Source organism: Aphidius gifuensis, linkage group LG1 (assembly GCF_014905175.1).
Source record: "Aphidius gifuensis isolate YNYX2018 linkage group LG1, ASM1490517v1, whole genome shotgun sequence".
NCBI lineage: Eukaryota > Metazoa > Arthropoda > Insecta > Hymenoptera > Braconidae > Aphidius > Aphidius gifuensis.
Window position 1 is genome coordinate 2,180,412 of NC_057788.1, and position 14,184 is coordinate 2,194,595.

General features: G+C 24.9%; 6 protein-coding genes across 18 annotated transcripts in view; all 6 read right to left on the reverse strand.

Moving 5' to 3' along the window:
• Positions 1-116: 116 nt before the first annotated feature.
• LOC122847831 (coagulation factor IX-like) lies at positions 117-1,078 on the reverse strand. Its single transcript, XM_044145688.1, has 4 exons — positions 1,036-1,078; positions 661-952; positions 277-563; positions 117-220 (listed from the first exon to the last, which is right to left on the reverse strand). Exons 1-4 carry the CDS (start codon positions 1,076-1,078, stop codon positions 117-119), a joined length of 726 nt encoding a protein of 241 aa, XP_044001623.1.
• Positions 1,079-1,603: 525 nt separating this feature from the next.
• Positions 1,604-3,032, reverse strand: LOC122860866 (kallikrein-1-like). Its single transcript, XM_044164903.1, has 3 exons — positions 2,914-3,032; positions 2,531-2,846; positions 1,604-2,458 (listed from the first exon to the last, which is right to left on the reverse strand). Exons 1-3 carry the CDS (start codon positions 2,957-2,959, stop codon positions 1,945-1,947), a joined length of 876 nt encoding a protein of 291 aa, XP_044020838.1. The 5' UTR covers positions 2,960-3,032; the 3' UTR covers positions 1,604-1,944.
• A 344-nt stretch (positions 3,033-3,376) lies between these two features.
• LOC122860867 (trypsin-like) lies at positions 3,377-4,570 on the reverse strand. The gene is made up of 3 exons (XM_044164904.1): positions 4,494-4,570; positions 4,064-4,379; positions 3,377-4,000 (listed from the first exon to the last, which is right to left on the reverse strand). Exons 1-3 carry the CDS (start codon positions 4,534-4,536, stop codon positions 3,523-3,525), a joined length of 837 nt encoding a protein of 278 aa, XP_044020839.1. The 5' UTR covers positions 4,537-4,570; the 3' UTR covers positions 3,377-3,522.
• Positions 4,571-5,148: 578 nt separating this feature from the next.
• On the reverse strand, positions 5,149-6,216 carry LOC122860878 (trypsin-1-like). The gene is made up of 4 exons (XM_044164917.1): positions 6,169-6,216; positions 5,788-6,076; positions 5,345-5,724; positions 5,149-5,263 (listed from the first exon to the last, which is right to left on the reverse strand). Exons 1-4 carry the CDS (start codon positions 6,209-6,211, stop codon positions 5,169-5,171), a joined length of 807 nt encoding a protein of 268 aa, XP_044020852.1. The 5' UTR covers positions 6,212-6,216; the 3' UTR covers positions 5,149-5,168.
• A 334-nt stretch (positions 6,217-6,550) lies between these two features.
• LOC122860877 (carboxypeptidase B-like) lies at positions 6,551-9,581 on the reverse strand. Of its 3 annotated transcripts, none has more exons than XM_044164916.1 (7): positions 9,216-9,579; positions 8,577-8,960; positions 8,279-8,484; positions 8,045-8,209; positions 7,408-7,618; positions 7,107-7,346; positions 6,551-7,043 (listed from the first exon to the last, which is right to left on the reverse strand). In XM_044164916.1, exons 1-7 carry the CDS (start codon positions 9,383-9,385, stop codon positions 6,683-6,685), a joined length of 1,737 nt encoding a protein of 578 aa, XP_044020851.1. In that variant the 5' UTR covers positions 9,386-9,579; the 3' UTR covers positions 6,551-6,682. The 3 variants fall into 3 exon arrangements, with proteins under 3 accessions (XP_044020851.1, XP_044020850.1, XP_044020849.1); XM_044164915.1 differs by having other exon boundaries at positions 6,625-7,043; positions 7,107-7,340; positions 9,216-9,581; XM_044164914.1 differs by having other exon boundaries at positions 6,625-7,043; positions 7,107-7,343; positions 9,216-9,580.
• A 1,737-nt stretch (positions 9,582-11,318) lies between these two features.
• The window catches only part of LOC122860879 (tensin-1), a 72,924-nt gene continuing 70,058 nt past the window's right edge, over positions 11,319-14,184 (reverse strand). For 8 of the 11 annotated variants that reach the window (XM_044164919.1, XM_044164927.1, XM_044164918.1 and 5 more), the window contains 5 exons: positions 13,981-14,070; positions 13,093-13,379; positions 12,647-13,012; positions 12,275-12,557; positions 11,319-12,207 (listed from right to left, as the gene is read on the reverse strand). In XM_044164919.1, the coding sequence (XP_044020854.1) occupies positions 12,048-12,207; positions 12,275-12,557; positions 12,647-13,012; positions 13,093-13,379; positions 13,981-14,070 (1,186 nt within the window). In that variant the 3' untranslated portion in view covers positions 11,319-12,047. The remainder of the gene's footprint in view (positions 12,208-12,274; positions 12,558-12,646; positions 13,013-13,092; positions 13,380-13,980; positions 14,071-14,184) is intronic. The other 3 variants (XM_044164928.1, XM_044164920.1, XM_044164929.1) reach the window with 1 other exon arrangement.

Below are 14,184 nucleotides of genomic sequence, written 5' to 3' on the forward strand. Positions count from 1 at the left end.
AATAAATTATCATTACGTCAAATTGATTTACGTAATTAATTATCAATTTAATAATAATTTTTTTATATTAATTATACCATTATAGTTTTATAATTCACGTGAGTAATAATAATATTTTATTTAAGTTCCATTGTGTTGTTAATCCAATCTACATAACTTGGAACTCTTGTGTATACCGATGGAACATCTACCACTCCACATGGAAACATTCCACCACTCACAACAATATTCAGTAATTAGTGCATAATTGAGTGTCAAAAATCCTCAACTTTATACCCGCTTCTTTAATTATAGTTCTACAATATTCATTGTCGATGACTGATACCTCTTCATATTGCAAATATTCTGGTATAATTACAGTGTAATTTCGTGAAATTGAACCCAAGCCACTTACAATAGCTACACTGTTACTTAAATCATCAATAGTACTTTCAGTATTATATTCATAATCAGATAAAATTCTTACAGGGTTTATTTTTTCAAAGCTTATTTTTCCAACGTAGTAATTGAAATCAAAAGGTTCTTTGACTTTTAGAAGAGCAATGTCATGTTGTGCATTTGATCTATCAATAAATTAATCATTAAATTATTTTTTTTTCTTTGAATAAAAGCTTTTTTTTTTTTTTTGATAAATCATAGTGAACATAAGTTTTTATTTACCCTGGATATGAATGATGAATATGTATCGAAGTGACCATACGATTTTGTTGATTAGGATCAAGTCTTTGGCTGATGGAATCTCTACCAGCTACAACTTCAATTTGAGTGTTTGATGGAAGTTTAAAAACACAATATGCAGCGGTAAGAATCCACCGTTCACTGATTATTGAACCTCCGCAAAATACTTGTGATATTTCAAATGGTACACCCCAGACTCTATTTCGAGTCAGGTGTACATGAAATTTTCTATTGATTGGAGCACCATTCATGTAATGACCAGTAAGGCTAAAGCCTTGAAATTGAAAGAAATTATTAATGTACGTAGTTAAAAATGACAATAATATGATAAAATTATATAATTTTCTATAAACTTACTTTGACATATTAAGGCTGATACAATTAAATACTGTATCAACATCTTGAAACGACTGAATAATTTTTTCTTAATTTGCCTGCTCTTATATAAAGTTCTGTGTCAGCTATTGTTATTATTGTATTTTTTCACGTGACCCGAGTATCTGCTTATTTTAGTATATTTACGAAATTATTTTTTGAAGATAATCAATTCGGAGAATTTAAACGAATTTTATTATAAAATACAAGTTTGACTTTGCCAACGATAAACTATTAAAATGATTATAATTTTTTTCTGTTGACCTTTATTTTTTTTCTACTATCTAACTTGATTATTTTGTATTTTCGTTGAAAATAAAAATCAATTAATCTAATAAAAATAAAATGAAATAGTTTTTTTTTTTTCATTTTTATTAATGGGTAAATTTTTTTATCTAACATAAAGATATCTTTTATATTTTTCGCCATTGGTTATAAATGTTTTTAATATATGAGATAACAAATTTGAGCAATTCTATGATAATAATTATCAAATGTCACCATGATGAACTCATTAAAATAACGATAATCCTTCTATTTTGTCCGTTCAATTTTTTTGAATACAGCTAAAATAAATAATTTAAAACAACAATTCAATTACCAATTATTTATTTGACAAATCCTTAAAGCTTTTAACAATTTTATTTTCAAAATAATTTATTATCATCATAAGAATATAATAATTAAACAGCAGTGCGTATATAATAATCAATCAAACAATTCTTCATGAAAAAAAAAAACAACAAAATCATCAAAACAATTAAAATAAAAAAAACTTTTCAAATAAAATAAACAAATATAAGTTTTTTATAAATTTGATAATTAGAATTTCATTTTTAATAAAACATTGTTCAAATTATAATGAATAATATAAAATTTCTTTTCATATTATTATTGTTGTTCAAATTCAGTATTTTTAATATTATCTTTATCACTCAATACAATATCATCAATCCAATCAATATAACATGATACACGTGTATAAACAGCTCCAATTTCATCCTTACCACATGGAAAAAGACCCCAAGATATAATTCCAATTTGTACATGATAACCATCTAATTTTTCTTTAGTAACTAATGGACCACCTGAATCACCATTACATACTGCTGAATTTCTTATACCTGAACCAGTACATATTTGTTCACTAAATACTTGTAATGGTAAACGTTTATCTTTTAAAATTTCATTGCATTTATCATGTTCAATAATTGGTACAGTGTCATATCTTAATTCTGTTGATAATTCAGTATTTTGACTGAATGACGTTGAGCCCCAACCAGCAACAATTCCTTCACCAAGATATACAACTTCTGGTGCTGGAAGATTAACTGCCATAACATTTTGATTGATAGAAAGTGGTTTATCTAATGTAAGAAGTGCAATATCATGTCGTGCATTTTCTCTGTAAATTAAAATTACATTTCGATATCATTAATATTAATAATGCAATAGTAAAATAATTAAATATTTTTACCCTGGATAAGAAGGATGAAGATATACTTTATTAACGAAACGATTTTGTTGATATGGCTCAGTAGCTTCATTGATAAAATTTTTACCAGCTTGTACCAATATTCTATCTTTTGATGTTAATTCGTAGACACAATATGCTGATGTTAATATCCATCTTGGATGAATTATTGAACCACTACATATTGGATTTTGAGAAATAATAAATGGCACACCCCAAACACCAGCTAATGATATTGATACTTGATATGGAAATTGATTCAATTCAGCAGGTAATGCATTTACAATACGATTAACTGGCATATAATCATCGCTAAAAACTTTTTTATAAATATATTTTAATATAAATTTTATATTTTATTGAATTTTAATAACAAAAAAACTTACCTTTATTAATAAATAATGAAAGAAAAAATATACACTGGATAAACATTTTTTTAAAATGAATCTAAAAGTACACTGAAAAATTATTTCAGTGAATAGTGATGTTATTTTTTTTATTTATTATTTTTATAGTATTATTTAATAATATTTTTTTTATTTTTTTCATTATCGCTAGATTATTATTTTGATAATAACAAAAGCGTTAAATTGTAAATCTATTTGAATAATAACAAGTTGTATTTATGTATATAATCAAACTGGTTATTTATTTGTTTTTTTTTTTTTTATCATTTTATTGCTAATAACAATGTAAATTGAATTTAAAAAAAAAATCAACACGGAATAATGTGATGAAATAAAAGTGGAGATATTTTTTTGTCACATGTGATTTTTCATGGTTAATAAAATTATATAAATAAAATTAACTCCAAGTAAATTTTGTAATGAAATAAATCAACAACAATACAATTAATCATCAAAACAATTTAATTTTACATCATAATAAAACAAAAAATCATTACACATGTTAAGACATTAAAATTTGATATAAAAAAAAAGGTATCATATATAATAATTGAATTAACATATTGAGCTTTTATATATTTTAGTAATTTAGTATGTTGACATTATTTGATTGATCCAAGAAACATAATAACTAACACGTGTATAAACAGATGATATTTCACTGATACCACATGGATAAAGACCCCAAGAAACAATACCAATTTGTTCATATTTACCATTTGTAAGATAATTTGTAACAAGTGGACCACCAGAATCACCAATACATGTTGAAATAATTCCACCACGTGGTCCAGTACATAATTGTGTAGAAAATATTTCCAAATGTATGCCCATTTGTTTCATTGTATTTCGACATACATCATAAGCTACCAGTGGAACATGATCATAATGCAAAATATTTGGCATAATTTCTATCTCGGTTTTTGAAGTTGAACCCCAACCACTGATGTATCCTTCACCACTGTGATTTGCATTTAAATTTGGAAGAACAACTGGTTTAACATATGCATCAAAAACAAGTGGTTCACTTAATTTAATAAGAGCAATATCATGTTGAGCATTTTGTCTGTAAATTAAATTGTACAAATTATTATTAAAAATTAGAAATATATTATTTTTATTGAGGTACCCTGGATAAGAAGGATGAATATGTATACGACTGGCTAAACGACTTTGTTGATGAGGCTCAAATGTATCAGTAAGATTATGTTTTCCAGCAAGAATGATAATTCTACTTGCTGATGTTGTTGGAATTCCATAAACACAATAAGCTGCTGTTAGAATCCAACTGTTGTTGATAATTGAACCACCACAATATGAACGTTGTTCTAATTGATCTGGTACACCCCAGATATTTGAACGAGCTAGTGATACCTGATGTGGAAATTGATTTGCACTTGCAGTGAAAGAATAGACAATACGGTTATCTGATCCGTAACTCAAAACTGTTTAAAATAATACAAAAAAAAATATAAAAATATTTGTGTTTCGTAAAAAATGAAAAGCCTATAGAGATGTAGTTGATTTTTTTTCAATTTATTTTCAATTTATTTTTGTACCTTGGGTTGTGAGGAGTGACACAAAAATAGCCTGGATCAACATCTTGACTGAAGAATTTCAACATTTATTCATGTCTTTTTATAGTTTGTTTATTTGTTAATATGTATTACGTAATTGTAATGATAAACATCTTATTTTTTTGGATATTTTTCCTGTATTATATCTTATCTGGATATTTTTATATTTAGACTATTGTTGTTTTTATTTTTATTTATTTATTATCAGTTTTCAAGTGTATATTCTTCGAATGTAGGTTTAATATTTTTTTTTTCTCTTTTTTTCTGCAATGAACAATAGAAATGTCTACAATTTTTTTCGGTCTTTTCTCTCTGATTTTTGTATATTTTACGATTTTTTTTGATTTTTTTCGATACAGAAATTCGAAAAAACCTGTAGAAAAATTGAAAAAAAAATCGAAAAAATCGCATAATTTTTCTAGAGACGAAAAAAGGCAGTATAATATTAATTTAAAGTTTTTTTTTTTTTTTTTTTTGGCTCTTCATATTTTTTATAATTTTTTTAAAAACAATTTCAATAATAATAGTTAAAGATTGGAATAAAAATTATAATTATATTAAATTTTGAAAAAAATACAACTTAATAAATTAATTGTTTAACTTTTTATTTAAAAAAAAAAAAAACAAATGTATTTGTATTATTTATTATTTAATTATTTAATAATTTAAAAGTTTATTTTCAATCCAGTCAACATATGACGATACACGTGTGTAAACTGATGGTGTACCAGCTTTGCCACATGGATACATTCCTAAAAATTAAAAATAATAATAATTTTCAATCAAAATTAATATATAATTGATGATTCAATGAATAATAATTATAAACATACCCCATGAAACAATTCCAACTTGTTCAGCTTTACCCTCTTCATCATATTGAACAAGTGGACCACCAGAATCACCAGAGCATGCTGAGACAGTACCACCAATTGGTCCAGTACATATTTGTGTATCAAATAATTCAAATTCACCTCCAACTGAAGAAAATGATTCATAACAAGTATCAAAATCAACAATTGGAATTTCAGCTTTTTGAAGTTCTTTTGGCATAGATGGAAGTAATTTTTTTGATGTTGAACCCCAACCACTCAACACTGTTTTTCCAAGATGTTTGTAATTTGGTTTTGGTAATGCAACTGGCTGAATAAATTCATTGAAAACAAGTGGTTCTTTTAAGCGTAAAAGAGCAATGTCATGTTGAGCAACACCACTGTTAAATTAAAGTTTAATTTTAATAAACATACACTATATTTATACATTAAATAATAATTACCCTGGGTAAAGTCGATGAGCAAGTTTAAGACCAACTTGACGATTTTGTTGGCCTTCTTCAGGTTTGTTAACAATATGTTTACCAGCTTGTACTTGAAGACGTCCAATTTTTGGTATTTCAGTAACACAATGACCAGCTGTTAATACCCAATATTCACTGACAATTGATCCACCACATACATGACGATATTTTAAAAATGGAGGAACTCCCCAAGCAACAGATACTTGATAAGGAAATTCATGTGGCAATGCTGATTGTCCATCAGTAATTCTAGATTCCAGACCAAATGCTTTAATTTAAAAATTTACATTACATTTTCAATTGTACAATATATATTATGTATTTATTTTGACAAAAAATATAAAATGTATTTTAACTTACCCTGGACCAGAAGAATAGCACCAAGTATGTACTGTATAAACATCTTCATTTAATTTAATTAATCTCATTGATTCATTCATTCTTATATACCCAAACTAACCCAAAAAGATTATTCATATCATCAAATTATTGATTAGATATATTATTTAATTAATTGATATGATTTAGTCTCACCTTTTGATTAGCTCAATGTTGGTATTATCATAATTTTTATCATTTTGAATCTTGTCAATCAATTGTAACTGTAAATATATTATAAAATTTTATTTTTTTTAAATTTCTTATCGTTCAATAAACTCGAACAAAGTCAAATACTCTTCATGTTTATTTATTGTTTAGAAAGAGTCAAAGGTTTTGTTGAAAAATAAAATTATCTCCACAATTTTTGTAATTTTTAGGCTTTATTTATTTACAATTATTTATAAAATTAATAATTATTAAATATTTATATATACATGAATTTAAAATGTAAATAATTTATTAAATAAATTAATTTTATTATTGTATTATTTAATTAAATATCAGTCGTAACAATACGTGCTATTGTTCTAATACCAGCCCATATTTCTCTGGATGTTGGTATTATTTGTGTTGCTGGTAATAAAAAACCATAAGCACCTCTGTCTCTTAATTCAACAGTGTATGAATATTTAATTCCAGCTTTACCTTTTGCCCAATCATCAGATGCACCAGTTGTTGGATAAAGTAAATCAGCAGATGATCCAACTTTGTATGATGTACCATAAACTTTGTGTATTGATTTTGCTGCTTTTTTAGCAGCACGTATTAAATCCGAATAATCTGATGGTTTTGTATGTGTATGTCCCCATGGTACCAACCACATTTGATTGTATGAATGTAGTGTTAAATATAATCTGTTAATAATTATAATAATTAATTATCTAATAGTTTTTTTTTTAATTTAAAAATTAACTTACTTAATGTTATTACGATTTGACATAATATAATCAGCCATTGCTTTTGTTTCTGGTTCTGAAAATGCTTGTGGTCCTTCATATGTTTCATGACATGGATCAGTACTTGCTCCATTACGTATTTTATCTTGTCCCCAATGATAATCGAAATTTCTATTTGGATCAACACCCTCACATTTACCCCAAAACCATTTTGTATAATGTGTTACCAAGTGTAATAATCCAGCTGGTGTATATCTACTACTAAAATATTCAATAAATATATAATTATTTTACACAATATGTAATTTTTTTAATTTATTACCTTGAATCGCTTTCATCAGAATAACTACTTCTTGTTTTTCTCCATAGCCTATCACTAACATGACTATATTCATAACCATCTGGATTTGAAACTGGCAAAATCATCCAATCAATTGTGTCTAAAAGTTTTGAGTATGTTGAATTTTTTTCCGTCAATTCATTGAGAATGTAGGTTGCAACTGCTGTCGATATCCATTCTCTTGCATGCATACCTATTTTTTAAAAATATAAAATACATAATTAAATAATTAAAAATCATAAAAAAAAATAAAATTCTTCAAGTAGAACATGAAAATAAATTTTTATTTTCTTGCTGATATTTTTTATATATGTTTTTCTGCATGACATATTATTTGGCCTATCATAAAAAAATCATATGAATATTTTTATGTGACTATTCTATGCAAGAATGAATTTTCTTTTTATTATATCGTGATTTTTTTTTTTATTAGAACACAGATGAATACTGATGAGAATAACAGGTTCAATTTAATTTACGGTCATTGTTTCGTAAACACATATGGGTCAATCGCTTCAAGGATTTTTAAAATTTTTTTATTTATTTTTTAATTTTCATGTAATTATTGTGCTAATTGTATTTTAATTTATCTAGTTTAAAAATTAATTGACAGTTTTACCTGCATCGATCCAAACAATTGGCTTTGATTCACCAGTTTTTTCATTTTTACCAGTTGATACTTTGACAACTCGAAGTGGTTGACCCTCATAACTATGTCCAATTGTTTCAACTTCAATTAAATTTGGATATCTCATTTCCAGATATTCTAAATATTTCATTATTTCTATTTTAAAAATTAATAAATCAATTATTAATGAATAAAATTCACATTTTTATATTATAAAGTAATTACCAGAAAATCTTTGATAACGTCTCCATGTCATTGAATGTCCTTGATTTGTTACCAAATCGTCTCTTTGTTCTTTTGACATTTTTGGATTTTGATATGCTATTGTTTTTTGTAAATCAGGTAATAACACCTTGTATTCAATTTTTTTTTGACGAAAAAAATCTTTAACATCATCAATGATATCTGGCGCCACAACAATATCAGTTGTTCTTGAAAATAATGATAAAAATTATGAAATATTTATCTTAATTGTGTGATTAAAAATTAAATCAGTTAAAATTAAATAACAAAAATATATTACCTATTTCCAGATGGTTCTGTCCAAAATTTAATATCCTCAGTCTCTGTTTCTCTCATCTCACGAAGTTCATCAACTTGACTTGGTGTCATTGGATGAATTCTCAACACTTGATGTCCTTTATAACTAACTCTATTACCAGTTGTTTTACTATATTTTGCTTCACCAATAACATTATTAACAAGTGAACTAAAACCATCAGCAACAACATCCAAAACTGATTCAAATAAATTTGTAAATGAAAAACCTCTTTTATTATACCTTGATGAAAATAATTTAAATGATAAATTTTTTTCTTTATCAAACATTTCATCTGTCTCAATTTCTTCATCATTAAATTCTGATGGTTCATCAACATCATCAGCCATTGATTTATTATTATAAAATCTAAAAAAAAACGTAGAAAAAATGATGATTATTTTTTTATTAAATAATAAATTTAATAATTATAAAAATTTATTTCCAGGAAATATTATGAAAAGATATATTATTGTTGGAATTTAAGGAAAAAAAAATAACTGTAAGGATGTCAACGTAAAAGTGGAACGATACGCTCAATAATTTTTTTATACATCTCAATTAATTTGTGTTATTTTATAGTTACTTTAATTTATAATTATAAAAATTATTATTATTAATTACCCATCAGTTGACAATTCCAAATTGTCATCAGGCAGCAAAATTATTTTAGATTTTCTTTGATGATTTTTAACAAAATGATCAGTTAAATTATATTCTGTTAATGGAGAACACATGAAGAAATTAATTTTAAATAAAATAATAGTACAAATAAATATTAATTTACTAGACATGATGTTAGTTTTATTTTTCACGTAATTTATGATATTATTAAGGAGAAAAATATGTGGATGTTGACGTGATGAGAGTCTCGAGTTAACTGACTCTGACCTTCACTTTATGGTTTAAACCACCTCTTTTTATTTTCTGGAAATATCCACTTCTTAAATTGTTACTTATTACGAGTTTGAAAAGTATGAAAATTAATCTCAGTTTCATTTTACATTTGTTCATTTAAATATATAATTGGATAATACTTTTTTCATAATTTAATGATCATTGTCTTTCATCTGGTACCTGGTACCACAAAATTGTTGAAAAAAAATTTTTCTTTAATTATTTCAACTTCCTGAATTATTTAAACAATATTTTTATATTATTTTAATTATTCACAACTATTTGAACTTTATCATATCCCATAACGGTTTATAATTTTAAAAAGTTAACAAACACTTATAAAATTATTTATTCCATTTCTACAATAATAATTTCTATTGAAAATATTTTTTATTTTAAATAAATAATTGTAAATAAATATCCGGTTTTCAATTTTTTTTTTAAATCTTTTCTATAACGTATCAGTATGTGTTTGTTTATTATTATTAATTTTAGAATTTTTTTTTTTTTGTAATTGCGGTGTGTAATACGACTCGTTAAATATATATTTGTTATTTTAAAAATTTCTTTATGCTATGAAGACATGCCTGGCTGGTTGGGAAGCTGCCACCTCAGTAGGTCAGTACTTTGCCGTTAGATTACCTTCATGATGATGTCCTTGAAATCGAAATAATTTTATTAATAAATTCATTGAACATTTAAGATGAAAAAAAGGAATACAAAAAATCTTGCTGCAATTTGTTCTTCTTCATTTTTTTTCTTGTAAAATACATCTGGAATATAAAAGACAAACATTTTATTAAACAATAATAAATATCCTAAAAATATTTCGAAATTACAATAGACAATAATGATTACTATCATCGAAAATATGATTTTTATTATTAATTAATTTATACAACAACCATTTTTGAGATTTTTAAAATATTTTTATTTATTTTTTCAATTGGCATATAATTGAAAGCAATATAATATTAAAAATTAATAATAATACATAATACCTTAAATACAAGTCATAATAATAATTAAATGACTGAAATTATTTGAAATATTTTTTCGTTAGTTTTGTAAATACAAGCACATAAACAAAAAAAAAATTACATTAATTAATTATAAATTTATAATATATATTATATACTGTGTGATATATTAAATTATTATTTTTAAAATATAAAGAGGGTCGACTTGACTGAACGCAGAATGGTCAGACCTTTTTTTTATTTATTGTATTTTTTTTGTTTTTATTGTGGCTTTTTCTATTCACATGTTTTTTACATATTAAAATTCATAGTTTGTTTTTTTATATATTTTTTTCTTTTAGCTGCCTGCGACGACAATAACTCTACCCTCTGGAATAGATCGAATTTTGACTAGCATAAGTGTGGCATAAATTAAGAATTTTTTTGCTTCATAAAAACACTGTTGATTTCAATATTTTAATGACGAAAATAAATTTAAAAAAACCATCGTAGAATTTAAATTATTATTCAAAAAGTAATTCTTTTTTTTTGTTTTTTTTTTTTTCGATTGAATAATTAATTTTTATACTTTTTTTTGTTTGTCACGGAAGATTGGGGAATTAAAATTAATCATATATCGTTGATTAATAATTGACTGAAAATTAGCAAACTATTTTTTAATTTAAATTATCATTTACTTTTTTTTTTAAATATTAATTTTTTTAGTGTGGATCTTCTCAACCGAATAAATTCCGTTAAACCACATTATGTTATTTTATTTTATTTTTTTTTTGTTCAACAGGAAACTAATGAATTACAGTTTTAATTGAATTTTTCGTTTTTAATTCATTCATACTATATGTTATTTGTTAAATATATATTTCTTTTTTTTTGTATTTATTTCAATCTAAATTCGTTTTGTAACAGTTTAAATATATTCTTTTTCATCTTCGTCTAAGGCCTTAGTGTTATTTACAGTTATGAACAATTGTTCCATACATTGAAATTGAGAAACAAAATATTTCTTTGAAATTTTTAGTCAATTTTTAAATTCAATTTACAATTGCTTTTATTATATTTTAAACTATTATTTGTTAATAATATTTATTAATTTATAATTTAGACACTTCAACGATCATGCAACGTACATAATTAATTTTTATTTCGAAAACTAAATTCTAAAATAAAAGCCTGGTCAATGGCGCTATTTGATTTGAACTCTGTGAAGAATTAAATGTTATTTTTTTTTTTAAATTTCTATATAACTATAAGTGCACAGAAAAATAAAATATATTGATAATAATTTTATCGTTATTTATAGTAATCGGGCACATTTTTCTTAAGCATTTTGATTATTATCTCATTCTGAATTAGAAAGAAAAAAATAAATAGAATGAGTCGTCAATATTATCGTCGTTTATTTATTCCTTTTTTTTCTTATATAAATAATATATATTTTCGTTTCTTCTAGATAACTATGAAGAGCTACTTTATTTATTTATTCTTTTTTTAAAATATTATCTTTTAAATATGCTCAGTCTGGTTCAGTTTGGCTTCATAAAGATATTTTTTTTTTTAAATAATAATTTTTGATTTTATTTTAAACTATATTTGCCTTTATTGCTGAATTTCCCATCATAACTTTGTTGACAAAATTAACAATTGCTGTTGCTGGTTGGCCTGGTTCAAGTGCAGCAAATACATGACACTGATTATCTGTTTTATGGACTGGTTTTCTTGCAACAAATCCAAAACAACGACTGAAAAATAAAATAATTTTAATTAACGATATTTTTAAAATTAAATAAATAATAAATATATACTTACTGTGTACTAAGAGGTCTTCCACTTTCTTCACTAACAAAATCCCAAGTTCTTTCATCAGCATCTAATCCACAATAGCTTATATTATTTGTTGGATAATGACGACGGAAAAATAATTTTCTTGAATTATCTGTTAGTGTTATTCCTTGTGTTGATACTTTGAAATGTACAATTGTTGCTGATGGCAGTGGTTTTTGTTCAAATAATTTTGTAACAGCTTTTTTGATAGCTTGAGGTCCCGTAAGTGATTCAGTATCAATTGTGAAAAGATACAGAACATTGCAAGCTGAAAAAAAAAAAAAAAATGAAATAGATAAATAAATAAATAAATAAAATTAAATAAAGAGTTTAAAATTGGATGAAAGATTTATTAACCTGCACCCTGAGCCAATAATTGTTGTGGACTATTTATTGATGGTGAATCAAGTGCTCTTGCAGCAGCTTCAGGCTCTGGTAGTAATAATTGACATGGTAATGCCATTGACATTAAACTGTGTTGATAAACAAGTGCTGATAATGAACTAAATACTGGTTCATTTGCACATCCTTTTAATCTTACACCACGTGATGTTGGCTCAATAAGAAAATGTCGTACAAGTTCATTTGATGAATCTTTTGGACTACTTGGTGCACCTGGTGGTGGTGATGATACTTTAAGTGCTAAACCAAATGCACCAGGAAATGAATTGCTATCACGTACAACAAATGTACCTGGTGCTGCATCTTTTAACATTGCAATTGCTAAAAATATATAAATAAATAAATAGATAATATAAAATTAAATAAATGATTAAATTATAATATTGTAAAATTAATTTTACCTTGTTCTCGTGAAATATTTGGTTTATACCATATTTTACTGGTATCACGAACAAATTTAACATTGACATCAGCAACTTCTTGTGGTTCTGTATTTGAATGTACACTTGATCTTCTTGATCCATATTGTTGAATTGATGGTGATGAATTACCACCACTATTTATTGATGTATATGATGTTGCACTTTTTGGACTTTGCATAAAATCAATATGAGTTGGTGTACCTGGACTGCGATTTATTGTATGTGACATAATTATTTCATTTGTCGGTGAAACAGGACGGTCCTTGCTGTAATATTTTATAATTTTTTTTTTAAATAAATTACATTTTTATATATTAATTTATATATACAATAACATGTTATTTCACATTTACATTTCTACTATTATTCATTTATTTATATTTAGGTGAAAAGTGCAGGTGCAAAATGGCTTTTACATAGTTGTAAATTATTCAACAGATAAATATTTCTTTAAATAATATACCTAGTTTTAAAAAATTTTAAAAAAAAAAACACAATTTATACAATATTTTATTCATGATTATTGTCCTGTAATATTTTTTTATTTATCTTCTTGACATGATGCTGTTAGCTGTTGTCGCTGTTAGTGGCAAAAATGTGGTACGAATATTTATGACAAAAAAACATTACCAAACACAAACACAATATATCTACAAATCAGCAGTATTGATTTGAACATTCAACGACAAGTTAGATGATAATAATTCAAAAAACAAAAAATACTTTCACAGGTGCATTGATAGACCGATTATTCATGCGTCCTTGAAATACAATAAAAACACTTGTACAATGACAAAAGCTACATATATTTTTTAAATAAATATTTGATTTATTTATTGTTTTTTTCTTTTCAATTTTTTTTTTTACCTATAATCGAACGATGCCGATTGATTAGTGAGTTGCCATCGTTTGTTATGTGTTTGTTTAAGCAATCCGCTTGCCGGAAAACTCAAGCGTCTAAAATTCAATCAAATAAAAAAATAATAATAATATTCAAAAAGAAAAATTAATCATTTACTTTTTCAATTATATCAAGACCTGTTTAATTATTTATTTTTAAATTCTAAAAAT

What these genes read in the sequence shown, in the direction of transcription:
- LOC122860877 (XM_044164916.1), bottom strand. Translation starts at nt 9,385, where the DNA reads ATGTCTAGTAAATTAATATTTATTTGTACTATTATTTTATTTAAAATT. An exon ending in TTGGAATTGTCAACTGATGG is followed by an intron (nt 8,961 to 9,215) that starts GTAATTAATAAT and finishes GTTTTTTTTTAG; the next exon opens with ATTTTATAATAATAAATCAA. An exon ending in ACAGAACCATCTGGAAATAG is followed by an intron (nt 8,485 to 8,576) that starts GTAATATATTTT and finishes ATTATTTTCAAG; the next exon opens with AACAACTGATATTGTTGTGG.
- LOC122847831 (XM_044145688.1), bottom strand. Translation starts at nt 1,078, where the DNA reads ATGTTGATACAGTATTTAATTGTATCAGCCTTAATATGTCAAA. An exon ending in ATCAGCCTTAATATGTCAAA is followed by an intron (nt 953 to 1,035) that starts GTAAGTTTATAG and finishes TTCAATTTCAAG; the next exon opens with GCTTTAGCCTTACTGGTCAT. An exon ending in AACTATAATTAAAGAAGCGG is followed by an intron (nt 221 to 276) that starts GTATAAAGTTGA and finishes TGAATATTGTTG; the next exon opens with TGAGTGGTGGAATGTTTCCA.
- LOC122860866 (XM_044164903.1), bottom strand. Translation starts at nt 2,959, where the DNA reads ATGTTTATCCAGTGTATATTTTTTCTTTCATTATTTATTAATAAAG. An exon ending in TTCATTATTTATTAATAAAG is followed by an intron (nt 2,847 to 2,913) that starts GTAAGTTTTTTT and finishes TTTATAAAAAAG; the next exon opens with TTTTTAGCGATGATTATATG. An exon ending in CTTCATCCTTCTTATCCAGG is followed by an intron (nt 2,459 to 2,530) that starts GTAAAAATATTT and finishes TTTAATTTACAG; the next exon opens with AGAAAATGCACGACATGATA.
- LOC122860878 (XM_044164917.1), bottom strand. Translation starts at nt 6,211, where the DNA reads ATGTTTATACAGTACATACTTGGTGCTATTCTTCTGGTCCAGG. An exon ending in TGCTATTCTTCTGGTCCAGG is followed by an intron (nt 6,077 to 6,168) that starts GTAAGTTAAAAT and finishes TTTAAATTAAAG; the next exon opens with CATTTGGTCTGGAATCTAGA. An exon ending in AGTTGGAATTGTTTCATGGG is followed by an intron (nt 5,264 to 5,344) that starts GTATGTTTATAA and finishes TTTAATTTTTAG; the next exon opens with GAATGTATCCATGTGGCAAA.
- LOC122860867 (XM_044164904.1), bottom strand. Translation starts at nt 4,536, where the DNA reads ATGTTGATCCAGGCTATTTTTGTGTCACTCCTCACAACCCAAG. An exon ending in GTCACTCCTCACAACCCAAG is followed by an intron (nt 4,380 to 4,493) that starts GTACAAAAATAA and finishes TATTTTAAACAG; the next exon opens with TTTTGAGTTACGGATCAGAT. An exon ending in ATTCATCCTTCTTATCCAGG is followed by an intron (nt 4,001 to 4,063) that starts GTACCTCAATAA and finishes TTTAATTTACAG; the next exon opens with ACAAAATGCTCAACATGATA.